The sequence below is a fragment of the Podarcis melisellensis genome, assembly GCF_964234715.1.
Source record: "Podarcis melisellensis genome assembly, chromosome: 14".
NCBI classification, from domain to species: domain Eukaryota; kingdom Metazoa; phylum Chordata; class Lepidosauria; order Squamata; family Lacertidae; genus Podarcis; species Podarcis melisellensis.
This window is the reverse complement of record NC_138546.1, coordinates 13,822,530-13,840,553: the sequence shown is the minus strand read 5'-3', so window position 1 is coordinate 13,840,553 and position 18,024 is coordinate 13,822,530. Positions and strand designations below refer to the sequence as shown.

The 18,024-nt window shown below is 40.2% G+C and overlaps 1 protein-coding gene across 1 annotated transcript in view; it reads right to left on the bottom strand.

The window, feature by feature from the left end:
- The window catches only part of SMG1 (SMG1 nonsense mediated mRNA decay associated PI3K related kinase), a 71,143-nt gene that overhangs the window by 5,448 nt on the left and 47,671 nt on the right, over positions 1-18,024 (bottom strand). The window contains exons 40-59 of the mRNA XM_081887899.1: positions 16,905-17,151; positions 16,556-16,785; positions 14,748-14,996; positions 13,393-13,641; positions 12,931-13,149; positions 11,917-12,107; positions 11,613-11,785; positions 10,470-10,749; positions 9,883-10,155; positions 8,900-9,134; positions 8,367-8,590; positions 7,904-8,054; positions 7,499-7,688; positions 6,248-6,717; positions 4,970-5,107; positions 3,969-4,121; positions 2,997-3,176; positions 1,712-1,939; positions 1,332-1,543; positions 564-670 (exon numbers count right to left, since the gene is read on the bottom strand). Coding sequence (XP_081744025.1) covers positions 564-670; positions 1,332-1,543; positions 1,712-1,939; positions 2,997-3,176; positions 3,969-4,121; positions 4,970-5,107; positions 6,248-6,717; positions 7,499-7,688; positions 7,904-8,054; positions 8,367-8,590; positions 8,900-9,134; positions 9,883-10,155; positions 10,470-10,749; positions 11,613-11,785; positions 11,917-12,107; positions 12,931-13,149; positions 13,393-13,641; positions 14,748-14,996; positions 16,556-16,785; positions 16,905-17,151 — 4,399 coding nt within the window. The remainder of the gene's footprint in view (positions 1-563; positions 671-1,331; positions 1,544-1,711; positions 1,940-2,996; positions 3,177-3,968; positions 4,122-4,969; positions 5,108-6,247; positions 6,718-7,498; positions 7,689-7,903; positions 8,055-8,366; positions 8,591-8,899; positions 9,135-9,882; positions 10,156-10,469; positions 10,750-11,612; positions 11,786-11,916; positions 12,108-12,930; positions 13,150-13,392; positions 13,642-14,747; positions 14,997-16,555; positions 16,786-16,904; positions 17,152-18,024) is intronic.

The following is an 18,024-nucleotide window of genomic DNA, read 5'->3' as shown; positions in this document are numbered from 1 at the left end:
GACAAGTATCCATATGGTACCTGAATGTGGATGGAAGTCCTGTAAATAGAGTTTTAGAATCTGCTACAGCATCTTTGCATTGGGTATCAATTTGCTTTTTATCTTTATTTTAATGCTAATTTATATACCTTACCAATAAAATCCATTTGTTGGTTAGATGCCTTAAGCTAGTAAAATTCTGCAAGAGCCTTGTATGGAAAACATATTAATAGTGTAAATATTACTTCTGCTCATGGGTGGGTAGTTCCTAGTAGACTTGGAAGGTCTTCAAGTAGCAAGTAGGAGGCAGTCATTAAGTCATTTCCCCAAGGAGTCCCTATCTCAGAATGATGAACATGCTAACGGAAATGAGTAGTACTCTTGGGTAAGCAGAGTTTGGTCAGGTTCTCTGGTTAAGTCTGCATGAAGACAGGTGGTTTAACTCCTTGACATTTGTCTTTTTGAAGATAATGAAGACATTTAGCAAGTAGACTGCTCTACTACATCTAGAAGGAGAACGATGACAACATCTACATTCAAGCTCAGTGGCAGAGAAATTAGATTCAATGTATTCCATCTTTTACCTGCAGCAAATGTTGGTTGACATGTAGCAACAGATGTTGGACTTGAGCATTCATTTGGCGTATCCGTGATTAAGGGAGATGCAAAACTCACTAGATTATTGTAGACACTAGGAAAAATAAGGAAAATGATCAATATTAATCTTGACACATGACCTATCTGGAAATCAAAAAACAGAAAGCCTGTGTAAGAATGTTAGATAATTCAAAAGTATTTTGGCACAGTTTGAGAAACTTTAGATGTTTAGACTCTGTAGATGGTGCATTACAATATTAGGGGATCCTGTCAGTTTTTGCGCTACTAAAAAAAAAATAATTAGTAGGTTTTCGAGAATTGAGAAAATACATAAGCTGAGGAAGTTATGTGTTGAATAAAGTAAGCCAATACAATTGCATCACACTATTATACTTTCCTCAGCCAGCAAACAAACATACACAGAACCACATAACAAATAAACAAACTGACTGAAACATAACTAAATCCCTCCCTCCTAACAATAGACCCTTTAATTCCAAGTGTCATAAGAATGTCATTTCTGTGCTTCTAATAATTATAATCTATCCATTATATCAGGCATAGGCAAACTCGGCCCTCCAGATGTTTTGGGACTACAATTCCCATCATCCCTAGCTAAAAGGACCAGTGATCAGGGATGATGGGAATTGTAGTCCCAAAACATCTGGAGGGCCGAGTTTGCCTATGCCTGCATTATATTCTTTGTTTTTAGCCAAATACACAAATTTACAAGGATTCAGAGAATGTCTGCTTACCTTTGACTCTGGGTTCTCAGTTCTTTCAGGGTGGGAGTAATTTCTTGCAGCATTTCAGTATGTTCCTGACTGCGAACCTGACCCATGGCCTGAACTAATGTAAACAGAACTGTCTGAATATTGTCTTGCCATAACTTATATTCACCCAAGAACTGTCTAACACTATTCTCATAGGGAACATCTTCACCATCTGCCAGCGCTGCTTCTTCATCCTGTAATAAAGTAACATTTATTATGACTTCACTGGTGGAAACAGAAGCTTGGAAAAATGATAGTTTTTATCCACTATTTATCCGCCTCCCCATAACTTCAGAAAGTATTCCATGAACATCAAAGTGTTTTCTGTTCTATTCCCCCACCAATGAATAATTGGGCATTACCTTTGCCATGGCTTTCAGCAAGTGCTTGACATCCCCAAGTTGCCTGTTGTGTCCAGTGAGCACAGTTTTAATACTATCAACCAGATTCTGAATGGTTTCGCACACAGTTTCTATTTGTTGCTCTCTCTCTATTTGCACGGTCCTCTGGGTAGATGTGTCCTGCGTCAGTTGCTTATGAGCCAAAAGAAGCCATTCTGTGCTACCAATAGGATGGTCGAGATTGGTGCCCTGTAACAAAACAAATTTCCAAATACCAGTCAAACTACTGAAACTCATCTCCAAGCAAGGCCACATCAGTTCCCCACTGAGCTATGAAATTTAGAGACTTTGAGCAAATTACTGGCAAATTGACTGGCCAGTCTAAACTCTCAGTGTTCTTCTGAAGCTAAGAAAGATAGTTTAGTGCATAGTACCCTGAGCTTCTTTGCTTAATGAGGCAAATAAAATCAATACTTGTCAGATTAATTAAAGTCAGATTGCAAGACACCTACTGCCAACCCCCATCCCAATTATAATCTTGAACGAGCACAGGCATTTTGAGGTGTGTGTTGTTACTATAATTTGCAATGGCTCAGTTCAGACTTCAAAGCAAGCAGTGACTAAAAAAATGCCATGATTTATCATGAAGGCTGAATTGATACATTGGCTGGCAAGTCAGCACCAGAAACTATTTACAAATCAAGGTGTGCAACAGCTTAGCATGGTATCTGTACTGACAAGCTATAGTAACAGTATTTGCTTCACTCCCAGAGATCACTGTGCCCAGAGATGGGAGTGATGAGCAGACAGAAAATGAACACCACTGAGCAGTAAACAACCATTGTTTGCCTGTAAACTTGCAAGCTCAAGACCATGATCTGGATTCTACACACAACATGGTTTGGCAACATGATTAGACAACACAACATGGTTTGGCACGTTGGAGTTGAGGCAGATGATCCTGTTAACACACATTTTTTTAATACTCATGCACTCTCTCCTTGCTTTCCTCATTCAGGCAATTTGATGGTTGTTATTGTTGTTTTTTGCAACAAAACTATGTTTTGTGAGAAGTCAGAATTTTCTAGATCTCATTTGGAAGGAAGCTACAGCTTTCATAAACCACAGTTTGCCTGAACTAGGAAATGTGAGGGAGAATCAGAACCCTCAAGGAGAAGGGGGAGAGTGACCTCAGTGCACAGTTCTTGCACCCAAACATGATTTGGTATTATATGTAAAAGAAGCCAATGCACCTTTTTCCTGCCCACTGCACCCCACCCATTGTGTCTGTGCGTCTTACACTCACCACTCTGTGAAGTAAACGAAGCTCCAGTTCAGAAGCTGAGCTGTTAAACTGTGAAGCAAAGGAACACATTTGCTGGCAACGTTTGACAAGTTCAAACAAGGCAGTGTCTAGGTTTAAGGCTTCCGCTGTTCTGGTACGCAAGCTTTCAAAATGAATGATGTTGCTACAGAGGAAAGTAACCTGAAAGACAAGGCACAGAGAGAAAAGGCTCATAACATTCACACACAGCTTAAGCTTCTAGATTTTATTTTCAAAAAATGCACTGAAAGGCTGCCAGAGAGGAAACTGACTACTTAATTTAAAACATATATATTCTAGTGCTTTTCTGCAGTCACACCCAATTTTATAAGTGTGTGTGTGTGTGTGTACACACACATATACACACCCACACCCCAAATTACAATTTTTGTTGAATCATTCAAAATTTAGCCCACCAGCACCAACAAAATATTTTGAGGTCTGAGACTTGATTTCATCTTTGAAGTAGCAATTTAAAATCTAGGTTTTAAGCTGTCTTGTATAATTTTTATATTATTACAATGGGCTGAGAAATTATGGGACCAAAGATTAAACAAGGCCTAAACTTGAAATGATCAAGAATCACTATGGAGTTATGATATATATTATACTATCAAGAGATGTAATTACACCACAAATTAAGGTCAAAGCCAAATAACTAAGATAATGATGTCAAATGTGATTAAAATGGAACTCGATTCAAAGTATCACAAAGAAAGAAATATGACAATATGTACTGCTAGATAGTTACGACACACACAAATAACTAAATCCCAAACAGCCCTTTGTATTTTGGGACCTCATTAGTATTCACTCCAAAATAGCTCCCCACATATGGCAAATGCTTTTCTCCTTAAGCCTGATCCCATCTGATAAAAGTTTTTTGCTCTCTTATGCACAGAGTCTGTTAGTGAAAATCAACTCAAACTCATCACATCATGCTATTTGTAGTACCTGGCTGGCTCTCTGACTTTCCTTAAGGACAAGATTTCTTCTTTCAGATATTGTGGCATCAAAATCTTGAAGAACTGGTGCTAATGCTGGATTAGCACCTCCTGCCCACTTCAAACGCTGCTCAATACTTGCTTCAAGTGCTGCCAGCTTTTCCTGAGATTGTTGATAGAATGAAAATCAAAAGCATTAAATCTTACAATATTTGCTTATACCTGGGGCCTGAACAGATGCAATTACTTTACTATTATAACAAGGGCAAGGAATCCAACATATTCAGTTCTGGCAACCAGAAGGGCAAACTAGGACGGTATATTTCCCAACCAACAAAATTATCTTTTCAAAATGTGCCTCTATGCAGTATCAGTATCCATGTATTGAAGAGAGAAGGGTTGTGACATACACACATTTCCACATACCCAGCCACTAGCTGACTGGATGACACTGCAACCTGGGACAACAAAAATATACAAAATTCTAGAGACTCTCCAAAAGTGGTACATAAGATACTGATTTGATAAGACACTCAGCCTAAGACACTCGTGGCACTGCAGCCCTGCCACAGGTCCCTAGATTCAGCTATCAAATCTAGGGTACACATTGCAGGATGATATTGGCTCAGATTCTTATGACCAGTTTTCAAAGTGGTCAAACTATAGAGGGCTATTAAAAATTACATCACCAGTCACTACAGATTTTCAGCTTAATATAAGAGTCTAAAGAGAGTTCAATCTTGTAAAAACTGTTATTAAAGATTTGACTTTAATTCAAAACCCTGAACATGCCCCACAGTAAAGTAGGATTGAACACTGTTATAACTGGGGAGATTTGTATGACTTGAAAACAAGGCACTTCAAACATCCATTACCATTCTTGCAGTTTCAGTATATTTATTGTAACAATGGATTTGGAAGACCAATATTCCCAAATACTGATGAAAGACCAGTTATTTTGCTTCCATATTTTTCCCCAACAGTCCTCCACAGGTAAGTGAAGAAACTTACCTGAACTGCTGCAATTGAAGCTTCAATCTGGCCAAGAGTATGAAGTTTCTTTTTCATACTGGCTAAGATTGCGGACCGAGGTGGAGGAGAGACTGTCATGGCTTGTGGGCGATTGATGAGGAGATCTTCATGCTGCCACTTTTGAAAGGCAAGAGAAAAAGATGTTTCTATTCAACGTTATGATAATGCTATATAAATGGTAAGACTGAGAAGTTCAGTGAGATACGGCCTCTAGAGCCTAATCAAGATGCCTAAGTCAATAACCGTGAACATTTACAGAGCCATAAGCAAGAAACATAACCAACATAAAAAGTGTTTATGTTCACACTGTCTGTAAATGTGAAGTGACAGCTCTTTTGAAAAATTGCAGCTATCTTGCTTCTAAAATCCTTAAGTGCACCAAAAGTTCTGATGTCATTCCCCTTCGCTTTGCTTTTTTTTAAAAGGAAATTTGTCAGAATTCTGACTCTGCTTTGCAGAAAATCCAAATTGTACATTGATCTGCTAAGAGAAATATGATGATGTTATTTAATAATTTTGCTCCACACCAGCATGACAATTCAGCTGTACCCAACAGCTACAACAGTAGCTATAAACTTCATGACTAACAAAGATAGAGGGTTTCTGCCTAGAAAAAACGGAAATTCAAAGTGCCCTCAGAACCAGAGCACAGGTTCTGCTTCAAAGTATTGTCAAGAGGCCTGCAGGAAATTCACCCTGCAGGCTTTCAAGAAGAGAGAGGTTTCAAGGGGCAAATGGACAAAGCTGGTAAAATAAGGACTCTCAAATCCTCATGCAGCCATGAAGTTCACCTCACATGACGAAGAGGGCTGCTCCACAGATCAATAACGTGGAAAACAGTATGAAGCAACTTCTAAATGTACGATACTGTTTAAAATCTGAAGAGGTAACTTCTCTCCACAACTTAGGTATGGCGCCAAAGAAAATTACCGTATTTTTTGCTCTATAAGACTCACTCTTTCCCTCCTAAAAAGTAAGGGGAAATGTGTGTGCATCTTATGGAGCGAATGCAGGCTGCGCAGCTATCACAGAAGCCAGAACAGCAAGAGGGATTGCTGCTTTCACTGCGTAGCGATCCGTCTTGCTGTTCTGGCTTCTGAGATTCAGAATATTTTTTTTCTTGTTTTCCTCCTCCAAAAACTAGGTGTGTCTTGTGGTCTGGTGCGTCTTATAGAGCGAAAAATACGGTAGTTTATTATGCAACTTTCCACACCTGCAGCAAATATTCTGAAATGAAATACAGGTTTGAAGACTTACCTGGAACATAGCAATGTGTAGTTGCACTCTCTGAAGGCTAGTCTTACAAGAAGAAATACTGGTTTCAAGTCTCCGCACCAGATCGTGCTTCTTCCATGCAGTGTCGTATGAACTGGCCAGCACTGTTGCTCTGTTCATAACCAGCTGTGAATATTTGCCAATTTGGATATTGTGTTCTACAGCTTTCTTACACAAGTCATCCACCGAGACTTTGCTTTCAGCCCCAAAATCCTTTGCTTCTACTTGAGCAATTATATCTACACCCAGAGCACTAATAAAACTGCACAATGTAAGTCCCAAGGCTTGATTGGGAAGGCCGATTAAAAGCTGCCGGACAAAGTCAGCTGTGAAGGCTTTGATTGGTTTGGCCATTTGGTCTTCACTAAAGCAAGAATTCCGATACAAGGTTTTTACGTTTACCATTGGCACTGGTCCATTCATAGAGCTTTGATCTTCAATTGAACTTACACCTTACAAAAAAAGAAAAAAAGAAACAGCCATTGAACAAATACCTACCAACCAGCAATCTAGATTGAATTTCTGCTCTAGAGAGCTGACAACATAAAGTAACCGCAGCCAAGATTACAATGGCACTCTTATGAAATGCAAATGGGCAAGGTCCAAGCTGACTGAGATAAATATAAACTCCATTTTAACAGGCTGGTACATGCTTTAAGGCACACTGATTTGGCTAACTCCACAATAGCATTCCTGAATTAATTAAAAATGTTCTTGGTTCTTTTCTACAGGAAAATGAAAACATGGAAGCAAACATCTATTCTGTTTTGCTGCCTTCCAAACAATGCCAAAATAATTCAACAGTCAATACATTCAGTAATATATACTGGTTCAATAATAAAGCAAGTGTTGAAACATCACAGAGGAAACATGAAAACTCTGGGTTTGCTCTTCACAAAGAAAGCTTGAGCAAGCATGGAAATAACAGCTACTGGCTGTCTTCTGCACCTTTTAACCAGGTTTTTTTTTTTTTGTAACAGCTTAATACTTATGGTACTGCTAGAAGTTGTTCATGGCACTGTATAACCCATGTATTTGGAGAATGCTGCTACTGTAGTCATTACAGCTTTAAAACTTGCAGGTAATACAAGATGAGAATCTGTGGAGCCCAATGTTTTATTTCGTTTAACACATAGATACCGTTATTTGTAATTTCACTTTAAGATTCAAGGCAGACAACAGTGCTTAACTTTACCTAGTGAGACGTAAACTAGGAATGTTGTATGCACTTACCTGAAAGAGTTTTAGAAAAAGTGCCACAGAGTCTGAAAAAATCCTTTATTGTCTGCAGTCGTTTTAAAAAGAAAATCTCTTCTAAAACCTGCCGGTTGTTATCATCATCAAAAAAGTTAGTTTGGGTGCTGCGAGCTTCCCTGATGATGTCAATCTTACGCCAGGCAACAGGTATTTCCATCTTGTTTAACTGAAGGAAAATAAGAAAAATGTTAGGTCATCTGCCAAATAGACAAAGATCAAATGATGTGTGTATGCGCACATCACGGCAAACTGGAAGTGGCTGGAAAAGTGGGCGGACGGCACGCAATAACTCAAAACGCAACCCCCGTGTGAACTGGGAGTTGCCTGGACCTTATTTCCAAAGTTAGCTTTAGTAAGTAACCTTTTTAGTAGTAACCTTACCTTTTCAACTAATAAGCCAAATGCTGTTTCCACTTGGGCAAACATTCCATCAAATGCTACCAACAGCATCTGGCCTGCCGACATTTTGGGCGTTTCGTCAACCGAGCCATTCCTTGGCTGAATCAGTTCACCATACTGGGCGTGAAGCATCCTAAAGAAAGAAGCAAAAAGGGTAGTTAGGACCTGAATATCCAAATAGTTTTAAGGACAAACACTATAGCAGGACTATCATTTGGTTAAAGAAATGTCAAATAACTGGCTAATCCTTCAACACATTTCAGATCACGCTAAGCTGTAGCTTTTTTTAAACCATGGCTAAATTGTGAATGTGGGTGTCTTGTGGGTGTCACACAGGGCACAAACAAGCCACCATATGGCATGTTATGACCCATGACTGTGGGCTGTTTCAAGCTAACTCTTAAAGCAAGCATTTGCACCAGATACAACAAACCCAATGATTTACCTTGCAACATCAATACAATGAGTATGGGTTTCTTCTTCAAGCCCCATTGCTGCGTTTCTTAGGTAAGCTTGAAGAGACTCAACCAGAGTTTGCAAAGGAACATCAGTAACTTGTTCAATCAGGTTATCCAGCTCATTAAGCATGCTCTCCAAAGTATATTCTCCTTTCATTAAGCACCTAAGTGCTTCTGGGAAAATAATCTGACGGAAATTTGAATTCAGCTCCTGGCAGAACAACAACAACAAATGCATGAAAACAAGAAGATAACAGCAAAGTATCTAAGAGTTTTCGAAGTATAATGTGTTGCTGGTTAATAAGGAGAAAAAATGTAAGTGTTTAGAATATGCTCTCAATTTAAACAATGCATGTATACTCAGAAGTCAATCCCCTATTCTCAGTGGGTCTTACTCCCAGATAAACCTATTTAGGATTGTATATTTATTCCAATTTATTCCAACTTACTACTGCTCACTACAAAGGGGTTTGTACATTAACATGAGCTGCTACAAACACACGTTGTAGATATATTTCACCTGAAGTGAGATGTAAACTCCATTAGCCAGGTGAATAGCTTCTGATGCTTCAACTGGATTAGGAATATCTAAATCCTGTGGGACCAGATGACACTGCTTCAGTAACTGCACAAGACATGTAACGTTCCCACTCATGCTACACAGCTCCTCCAAGAACCAGGCTCCATCTCTTGAAGTCAGGTCCACCAGCTGTTCTCCAGCGCTGGATGCAGCACCTTCCATCATTAGATTACGTCTAAATGAAAAAGATAAGTTTGTAAATAAAGTTTTTGTTCCAACTTATGCATCTTAATCTTTTAAAACCCATTTAAAAGAATACAATCGTATTTTTCCCTGTACAGTGGTACCTCATGCACTTCAGGTTACATACGCTTCAGGTTACAGACTCCGCTAACCCAGAAATAGTGCTTCAGGTTAAGAACTTTGCTTCAGGATGAGAACAGAAATTGTGCTCCAGCAGCGCAGCAGCAGCGAGAGGCCCCATTAGCTAAAGTGGTGCTTCAGGTTAAGAACAGTTTCAGGTTAAGTACGGACCTCCGGAACGAATTAAGTACTTAACTCGAGGTACCACTGTATAACACAACCCCATGTATAAGATGACCCCTATTTTTAGGAGCCCAAAGTTAAGAAATTTAAAAGTTTAGAAAGTTGTTGAGCTGTTTTTCAACGATCCCCTGCTCTAGCTGACGGAAGTGGTGGCATAACTACCACTGGGGGCTCCAGCCCTCGCTTACTTACCGTATTAACCCATGTATAAGACAACCCCCAATCACTAATTTTTTCCAGAAAAAAAATTGTCTTATACATGGGAAAATGTGGTATATTCTATTTCTAGATAAAGCATTTGCATGAATTATGGTTAAGTAAATTTGATACATATGAAATTAAAGGAATTTAAATCCTTGGGAAATGTATTTTTGAAGGAGGGGTCAAAAAACAAAACAAAAAAACCCACTTCTTGTCAAATTTTGCAAGCATCTCACCTGGTAAGAGTGCAGAGAGCCGAGATGATAACACTTGCTAAGCTCAATGAACCCTCTTCTCCATTTTCATGAAGAAAGACCTTAATGCAACGCTCAATTTCTTTTAGCTGTTCCTCACACACAGGAACAGTGACTGCTTCTTGCTTCAAACGTTCCACTTGTCGGATAAGCCTGCTGTTGATGTCTGCTGCATATCGCTGCAAAGTCATTTCTGTAGTAGTTATGAACTGGCACGCAGATGGAGGCGGCTGAGGAGCATACTGAATTTCATACCTGACAAACAATAAAATTACAAATATTTATTTAAATATATATATTTATATTCTTTCATGCATATTGTAATGTGATGCCTAGCATCATCTGTGCTCTACCCTTAAACACTACCATTTTCTGTTGAGATACATGAGGCAGAGAAATACTTAACGTTTTACATGTTGACACATACACAACACTGAACTGAGCTCAACTTTGTAGAAATTAGTATGGTGTATTCTGAGAATTTATTTTCCCGCAGAAATTTAACTACCAAAGACTTGAAATAATTTAACCCTCCCACTTTCTGTGGGTGCAAACAACTGACAACTTACTTCCGGTAAAGATCCTGACAGCGTTCTATTGTCATGTTAACAATCAGTTCTTCCATCCAAGTCTTCCACTGCTCAATGCGGTGTTTCTGAAACACTGTTTTGGGGTACTGAAGAGCTACAGTAGCATAGTTGTGTAGCTGTTCAAGACATCCACGCAGAACAGATCGCCTCTGCTGAAGGAAAGCACCAACCTCACCCTCTAGCTGCTCACACTGGCTGATCAAGTGTGCTTGTCCAGCATTCTGAAGGAAGGTAGTTGCAGGGACATAACTTGGAGGACCTTCAAAATGAACCATTAAAAAAGGAAGGATGTTAAAACCTAACTACAGGGGAGGAAAATGTTCAGGGGCAAAACATGTTCAGCAACAGCCTTGCACATATTTTAGACCATAACTTCCATCAGTCCCGGTCAGCAAGGCTACAGATCAGAGGAGATAGGAGTAGTAGTCAACAACATCTGGTAGTCTACAATATCTGGAGGGCACCATGTTGACTACCCTTGTTGAAGCTAAAGGAATATGCACACAGTATGGTTGGGACTATGGGTTAAACCACAGAGCCTAGGGCTTGCCGATCAGAAGGTCGGCAGTTCGAATCCCCGTGACGGGGTGAGCTCCCGTTGCTCGGTCCCTGCTCCTGCCAACCTAGCCATTTGGAAGCATGTCAAAGTGCAAGTAGATAAATAGGTACCACTCTGGCAGGAAGGTAAATCGTGTTTCAGTGTGCTCCTCTGGTTTGCCAGAAGCGGCTTAGTCATGCTGGCCACATGACCCAGAAGCTGTATGCCTGCTCCATCGGCCAATAAAGCGAGATGAGCGCTGCAACCCCAGAGTCGTCTGCGACTGGACCTAATGGTCAGGGGTCCCTTTACCTTTACCTATGGTTGGCCTAGAATAACCTGACATCCATTGCATACCAATGCACTACATTCCAAAGGAAGCAGACATTCAGCAGCTGACTGCCTAGTACAGTATTGTAAGAAGAAGTATTCTGAACATATAAAAATGTTAACTCCTTGTAGTAAAAACAAAAACACCCCCCAACACCATTTTACTTCCCCTTAATCTGCCACCTTGCTCTGCCTCACAATACGAACAATGGGGCGGGGTGGGGGGAAAGAGACCACCTAATTTGTTTCATTACCAAGATCCATTTGGGTACTGATTTCCTGAAGAAGACTTGCGAGCTGAGTTGCTTCCAGATTATTGAAAGCAGCTTGGTAATGAGATATCCACTGCTCAAATTCATTCAGTTTCACCTGGATTGCTTCTTGTACTGCTCTCTGCTGAGATTGCAGCTGAGTGTGTTCAGAATATCTGTGTTAAAAAGGAAGAAGCCATATTAAGTGATTTTTTTTTAAAAAACCTCCAAATTCTAGAGAAACATATGCAGTTTTGAATTTCCATAAAGCATTTGAATATCTAAACTAAAATGAAATTTCTCGTACCTGTTCTGCAGTGTGTGACATGGGTGATCCGGCGCTTCTGCGCCTTCCAGGTAGGCACTCTCTTCTAGTAATTTGCCTTGCAATTTTTCAACATCAGTCAACTGCTCTTGCAAATTTAAATATTCCCCTAAACTGCCATCCAGCTTAGGAAGCACAGCCAGCATCTCATCCCTGTTCTTAAACCAGTTGACCTGTAGACAAGATTTATGTTACATACTTATGAATAACACTTGATACCACTTTTCTCTACCAGTATCACAAGTGGAGTGAAACTGACATTGTTATCACTAAATTGGACTGAGTATTAAACAAATAAAAAGGTGCACAAGTCACACATTTTAAAACTTCAGAGCAAAATTAATGTTTGAATGACAGGATGGCAAAAACTGGGTCTCCAACATGGTGCTCATGATCACCACAGCATCTTCTAACAACCACCTAACCCATCAAAGCCTCCTGCCTCCATTTTATTTTAAAACTGAGGTTTTATTGGGAAGGTTGCCTACTTTGTTGCCTACTTTCTTGTCTGTTATGTTTTGATGGAATGTTTTGCCTGTTTTTGTTTGTTTTCGGGGTTCTGACTATCATCAGTCTTCCCTTTGGTAAAATGTGTATTTTGTATTATCAATCAGTTTCTCAGATTACCAAAAGTTCCCCTGGACTAGGACTGCCACATGTCTGGATTTTCACAGACTTTACTGGAATTTCAAAGGCGAAATTGACTTCCGGGGGGATTTCCAGAAGGTGACGCTTTGTCCTGGATCTTAGGCAAGTCAATCTAAAAATCACATTTTTGTAAGAAAATTAAAAAAACCAACAACCCTCATGTTGTGAGTGTATTTATTTCTAAAGTTACAGCATAAATAGATTCACTAAGATGGAAGCGTGCTTGAAATACTGTAATCTAAAACCTGTTTCAAGTTAATTCCTGCAAGCAATTTTGCACACTGTTCCTGGAATCTAAAGTAACAAGCAGATACATATAAAACAAATTTTTGAAAGGACTGAACATACCTTTATTTCAGCTACTCTGGAAGAGAAGAGGCTACGTGTGATGTCTCTTTCCATCTCTCTCTTGCTTTGCTTGTTTTCAGCTTGCTGCCCACCTCCACCATACACTGCTCCAGCAAACCCTGCTTCTCCCCCTGCGGTCCAGTCCACAAGTGGGTCATAAACAAAAGCTTCCAATAATGTCAGAAGGGTTTCTCGTCCTCGCCGCATGATGTGCAGAACCTGTTTTTAAAGTGTATTACATATATCATTTAAAATGTGCACTTGCAATTAGCTACCAAGCCCAAATCCAGTGTTAGGGAGTTTCAACCCAACTTCTGAAAGCATTCAGTGGCAAGACTCGGCAGGCCTTCCTGGGGAGGGCATTCCACACTTAAGACCACTACTGAAAAGGCCCCCCATAAAGCAAAAGCTTCGTTCACAGAAATTCAAGACTTCCTTAAAGCCCAATATCCCATGGCCTACCTGTTCACAAGAAAGCCTGAAAACGCCTTCCACTCCTGTTACTCCAAATGCTGTTTCAATATTTTGTGTCATCCGGAATGGAACTTTCTCAGGCACTCGAAGGCTTTTCCCTTTCTCAAAGCAAACATTATAATCTATGTGAACAACTTCTCCAGTAGTCATGTCTATAAGAACGTTGTCCAGATGTCTGTCTCCGAGGCCGATAATGTAGCCAACCATGGACATAACTGCAGTGGATCTTGCATAAGACTGGGAAGGGGGGGGGGGGAGGAAGTTTCATCATTATAAATCTCTTTTCTCCACCATTTTAAAAAGTGTACTCTATATAAAAAACTACTAAAAGGTTTTTTTTGGGGGGGGTCATTATATAGCTTAACTATAAGCCACATGCTCCTTTATTCACACAAAGGCTAATTATGCTCAAGGAGAAGCACCAGGCCAGGGAGAAGAATGAGCACGGACACATTTCTATTTCTACTGTCCGACTAACAGATGTGGTATAAGAAGCAAATGAGGGATAGGTACCTATTGCTCTCCAGGTGTTGTTGGACTACAACTCCCATAATTCCCTGTCCATTGGCCATGCTGGTTGGGTCTGATGTTAACAATTCCAACAGCATGTGAAGGATCACAGGTGCCTATCCTGAAGCTATGTATGTATATATGTATGTATGTATGTATGTATGTATGTATGTATACATGTGATCCTCAACAAGCTGTTCCTCTCCCTGAGCCCAAAACAGACTGCTGCCTAGTGGGAAAGCACATCTGCCAATTTTACTTTCAAAATTAAGTGGCATCCAGAGCAATAATGCAAGATGGTCTATTCTTCCATTGAAATTATTCTGAAAGACCGTATTTTTCGCTCTATGGGACGCACCGGACGATAAGACAAAAATTCTGGACCCCAGAAGCCAGAACAGCAAGAGGGATCTGGCTTCTGGTATAGCCTCTTGCTGTTCTGGCTTCAGGGACAGCCTGTGAAGCCTCCGCATGGCAGTGGGGTAAAGGCACCCTGCTGCCCTGCGGAGGCTTTGAGCAGCCATCCCCAAGCTAGAACAGCGAGACGGAGCGCTGCGCAGCGCTCCGTCTCCCTGTTCTGGCTTTGGGCTTAGCCGCGCAGCCTGCATTTGCTTCATAAGACGCACACACATTTTCCCTTACTTTTTAGACGGGAAATGGTGCGTCCTATAGAGCGAAAAATATGGTAACTCTTCAGAAAAGCTACTCAGGATTTTTACAAGAATCCACCAAATTTAGATGAAAAGCATGGTTGTTTGTGTACATAAGGCAAGGAGATATTAGACTAAACCTACTCAAACATTAAGATTCTGTTAGGAAAGGTCTCTACATACCTGTGTGACTCTCCACCACTCATCAGGTGTAGTGCATGATGACCAAAGTTCTTTAGCAAGAAGATTGGGAGGTGTTACTTCCATTAACTCTTCCAAAACAGACTTCATTACATTTAGAGGCCAGTCTCGACGGGATACATCCAAGCTAAGCCCAACTGCCTTCAAAGCTGGTCCGATCTTACTGTAGTACAATTCACTAGGTCTAGGTACTATTCCAGGATTCTGAGGAGTCTGGTATGAATCTTGGGCCTAAAAAAGTCAATTGCACAGTTCAACTACTATTCCATTATATCTTGGGACAGAATCAACATGTCATATATTTAAACCCTGGCTGGAAGATTATCTGCAACAGATGAATAAATCTTTGTGTTAATATATAGGGTGCTCCTTGCTACTGACCCTTTTGCAGTTCCAAGCTAAATCAATTTAAGAAGAATTAGCTGGGTGAGGGTGTCTCATATTGCTTCCCAGTTTCCCACACTGCTTTCCAAGATCTCCTGTTGCAACAAGTGCTGTTGCTCCAACTATTATTTCCCATGGCTGCTATATCTGTGCTGCACATGGACAGCAAGACAGAAGACGGGATTCTTATGGCATCTATTTTTTTTTTAAGTAAATTTTTTATTCAGATTTTCACAAATTTATACACAACACAAATAGAAAAGAAAACAGATAGAAAGACAATATAAAAGAAAAATACAAACATAAAAACATAAAACACGTATAAATTCTACTTTTTCTTTCTTATAACTTACTTTCCCGACTTCCTCATACCTCCCCTTTCTGTATTCTAATTTCTGATTAAATTATCAGCAAATTCTTCCCTTACTTTTGACTTAATTTTAATATTATTTAATTTCTTTAAATTTCCCTTTGCCGCTCTTAGCCCCTTGATTTATAATCCAGCGTTTTTCTAACATTCATTAATTTTACAGTATTTCTTTAAATATTCTTTAAATTTTCCCCAATCCTCTTCCGCCGTATCTCTTCTCTGGTCCCGGATTCTGCTCGTCATCTCTGCCAGTCCCATATAGTCTAGGGATTCTTATGGCATCTAGGCTCTGGTATGCACCACCCCTTTCCTGCTCCAAGAATATGCACTCTCCTATAGCCAGTATTGCTTAACTTAATTAAAGTAGTAATGCGTTTTTCATATAGGCAGTACTGGAATCAGGAGCAATTCGTCCCAGGGACCAAAGTTCATGTAGAATCTCTGCCTCTTTCAGATTTCTGCATCTGGGGCGGCAGGAGGACTGGGAGGTGCCTCTTAACTCCAGACTCAGCGAATGCTTTCTTTAAAAGAGAACCTCCGTGTCTGCATAAGCTACATAATATAAGAGACACTGCACAGAGCAGGTCTGAACTTGTGCATACAACAACACACGCACCTTTTAAAGACATGGGTTTCTATGATCTGCTATCACACTAGAGCAGAGTTCATAGATGTCCTCAGTCCAAAACCTAGCCTTCCAAGTTACAGCTCTGCAGGCTGAGAAAAGGACCCATACACACCGTTCAACACACATACAACATCTCTCTCTCTCTCTCTCTCTCTCACACACACACACACACACACACACACACAAACACACACATTTCATTATTATGATCAGGTGTTCTAATTAATCTCTGCACCTCAAATTAATTTTAAAATACCCCTTATAAGACACCACATTTCAACATATACTTAGAATTTTAATCAGAATTTTGATTCTGTCTCAGTAACCGTTAATACTTCCATGAATTATAATGTAAAATTACAGAGTTTACTTCACAGCTGGTGCCGGCATGTATAATGTAGTCATTACCTTTTGTGCTTGTAAAGCTGCTTCTCGCTGCTGCCACCTTTTATAAAGTCCAAATAAAGGAGTGGCTCCATCCACCCATTGAATTAGGCCTGATCGTGTTCCTAGTGGCGTAACAGAGTAATGCCTGGCATGGAAACGGGGTGTCTCTTGGCGATTTATGGTAGCAAACATCGTATTAACAATGGATAAGAACTGCATGATCCGTTCATCAAGATGCAGGTCTTCCAGTCCTGCAGTGAAAAATAGACGCAAACCAGACAGTATGTAATGTAACTGGAAAAGGGAATGAATATATCCTCCATTAAAATTTTTCTGCTTAGGACAAGGAGAAGTTACAGAATGTTCTCACCTTTGAAAAGGTATGGGTAGTTTTTCCCATCTGAGCCCAGAAACAGGAGCTTCTTGGGCTTGGTTTTAGTAGGCAGAATTGTTATGGTGCTTCCTACACTATGAATTGTGACCGTGTCTCTGGCAGACACTTCTCCAGGGAGAGCTATTTCAGTGTTAGTCATGGCAGCCAGCCAGGGGCTTATTTCCTCGAGACGTAGAATGTAACTGGCCCGCTTCTGGGCTCTCTGTTGAAGACTGAGCATTACCTATTTTTTAAAAGACACAAGGTTGAAGAAGGTGAGGTCCACACCCTTGCATGGTTCCAGTCTATCAAAATACTAGGTTGTAGTCAGTGCTATTCCTACTCAGAGCAGACCTGCTGAAAATAATGGACATGACTACATTAAAGCCATAAATTTCAATGAGCCTCCTCCCAACAGAGCTTAACTGGATACAACCCACTAATTTCCAAAGGAATTCACAAAACTGAAGACATCTTAGAAGGTGCCTGTTCGGTTTTTATTAGCTACTGCAGAAAGGTGTTGGGGGCTGCACCCCAAAAGTAGCCACACAACATTCCCTGCCCACCCCCTCCTTGCTCCTCAGCTGATCTATGAAAAGCAGCTGAGATGTGTAGGGGATGAGTTACTTTAACCCTCAACAACTGGGAAGTGGGAAAGACAGAGCCTCCCACCCAGACCAGCGATGTGATGAAAATTGTTCCCTCCCCCTTTTTCATATGGCCAATCTGAGCAACATGAATGAGAAACTTAAACCTCTCCATATAGCCGTGTACCACATTGGCAGACGAAACTGTTGGTCTGACTGGGCCAATTTTTTCCAGTGGCACAGTCGGGAGGATGGGAGAGAGAAGAAAACATATAGATTGAAGTGGCAATGGCAGTTTGCAAATGTGCCCATGGGCCAAAACAGAAAGCAACCTCTAGCGTAGCATATTTAAGAACTAATAATATTTCTAGGTCATTTTTCTATTGCTTTTTCTAAATTCTCTAAAACCTAAGCCTTGTCACTACCCACAAAACCATTAATATTCTAAACTACAACAGCAGCACCTTTTCTTTTCTTTTTTAATTCTTCCACAGCAGAGAAAAATATTCCAAGTTATTGTATTCTTGGCA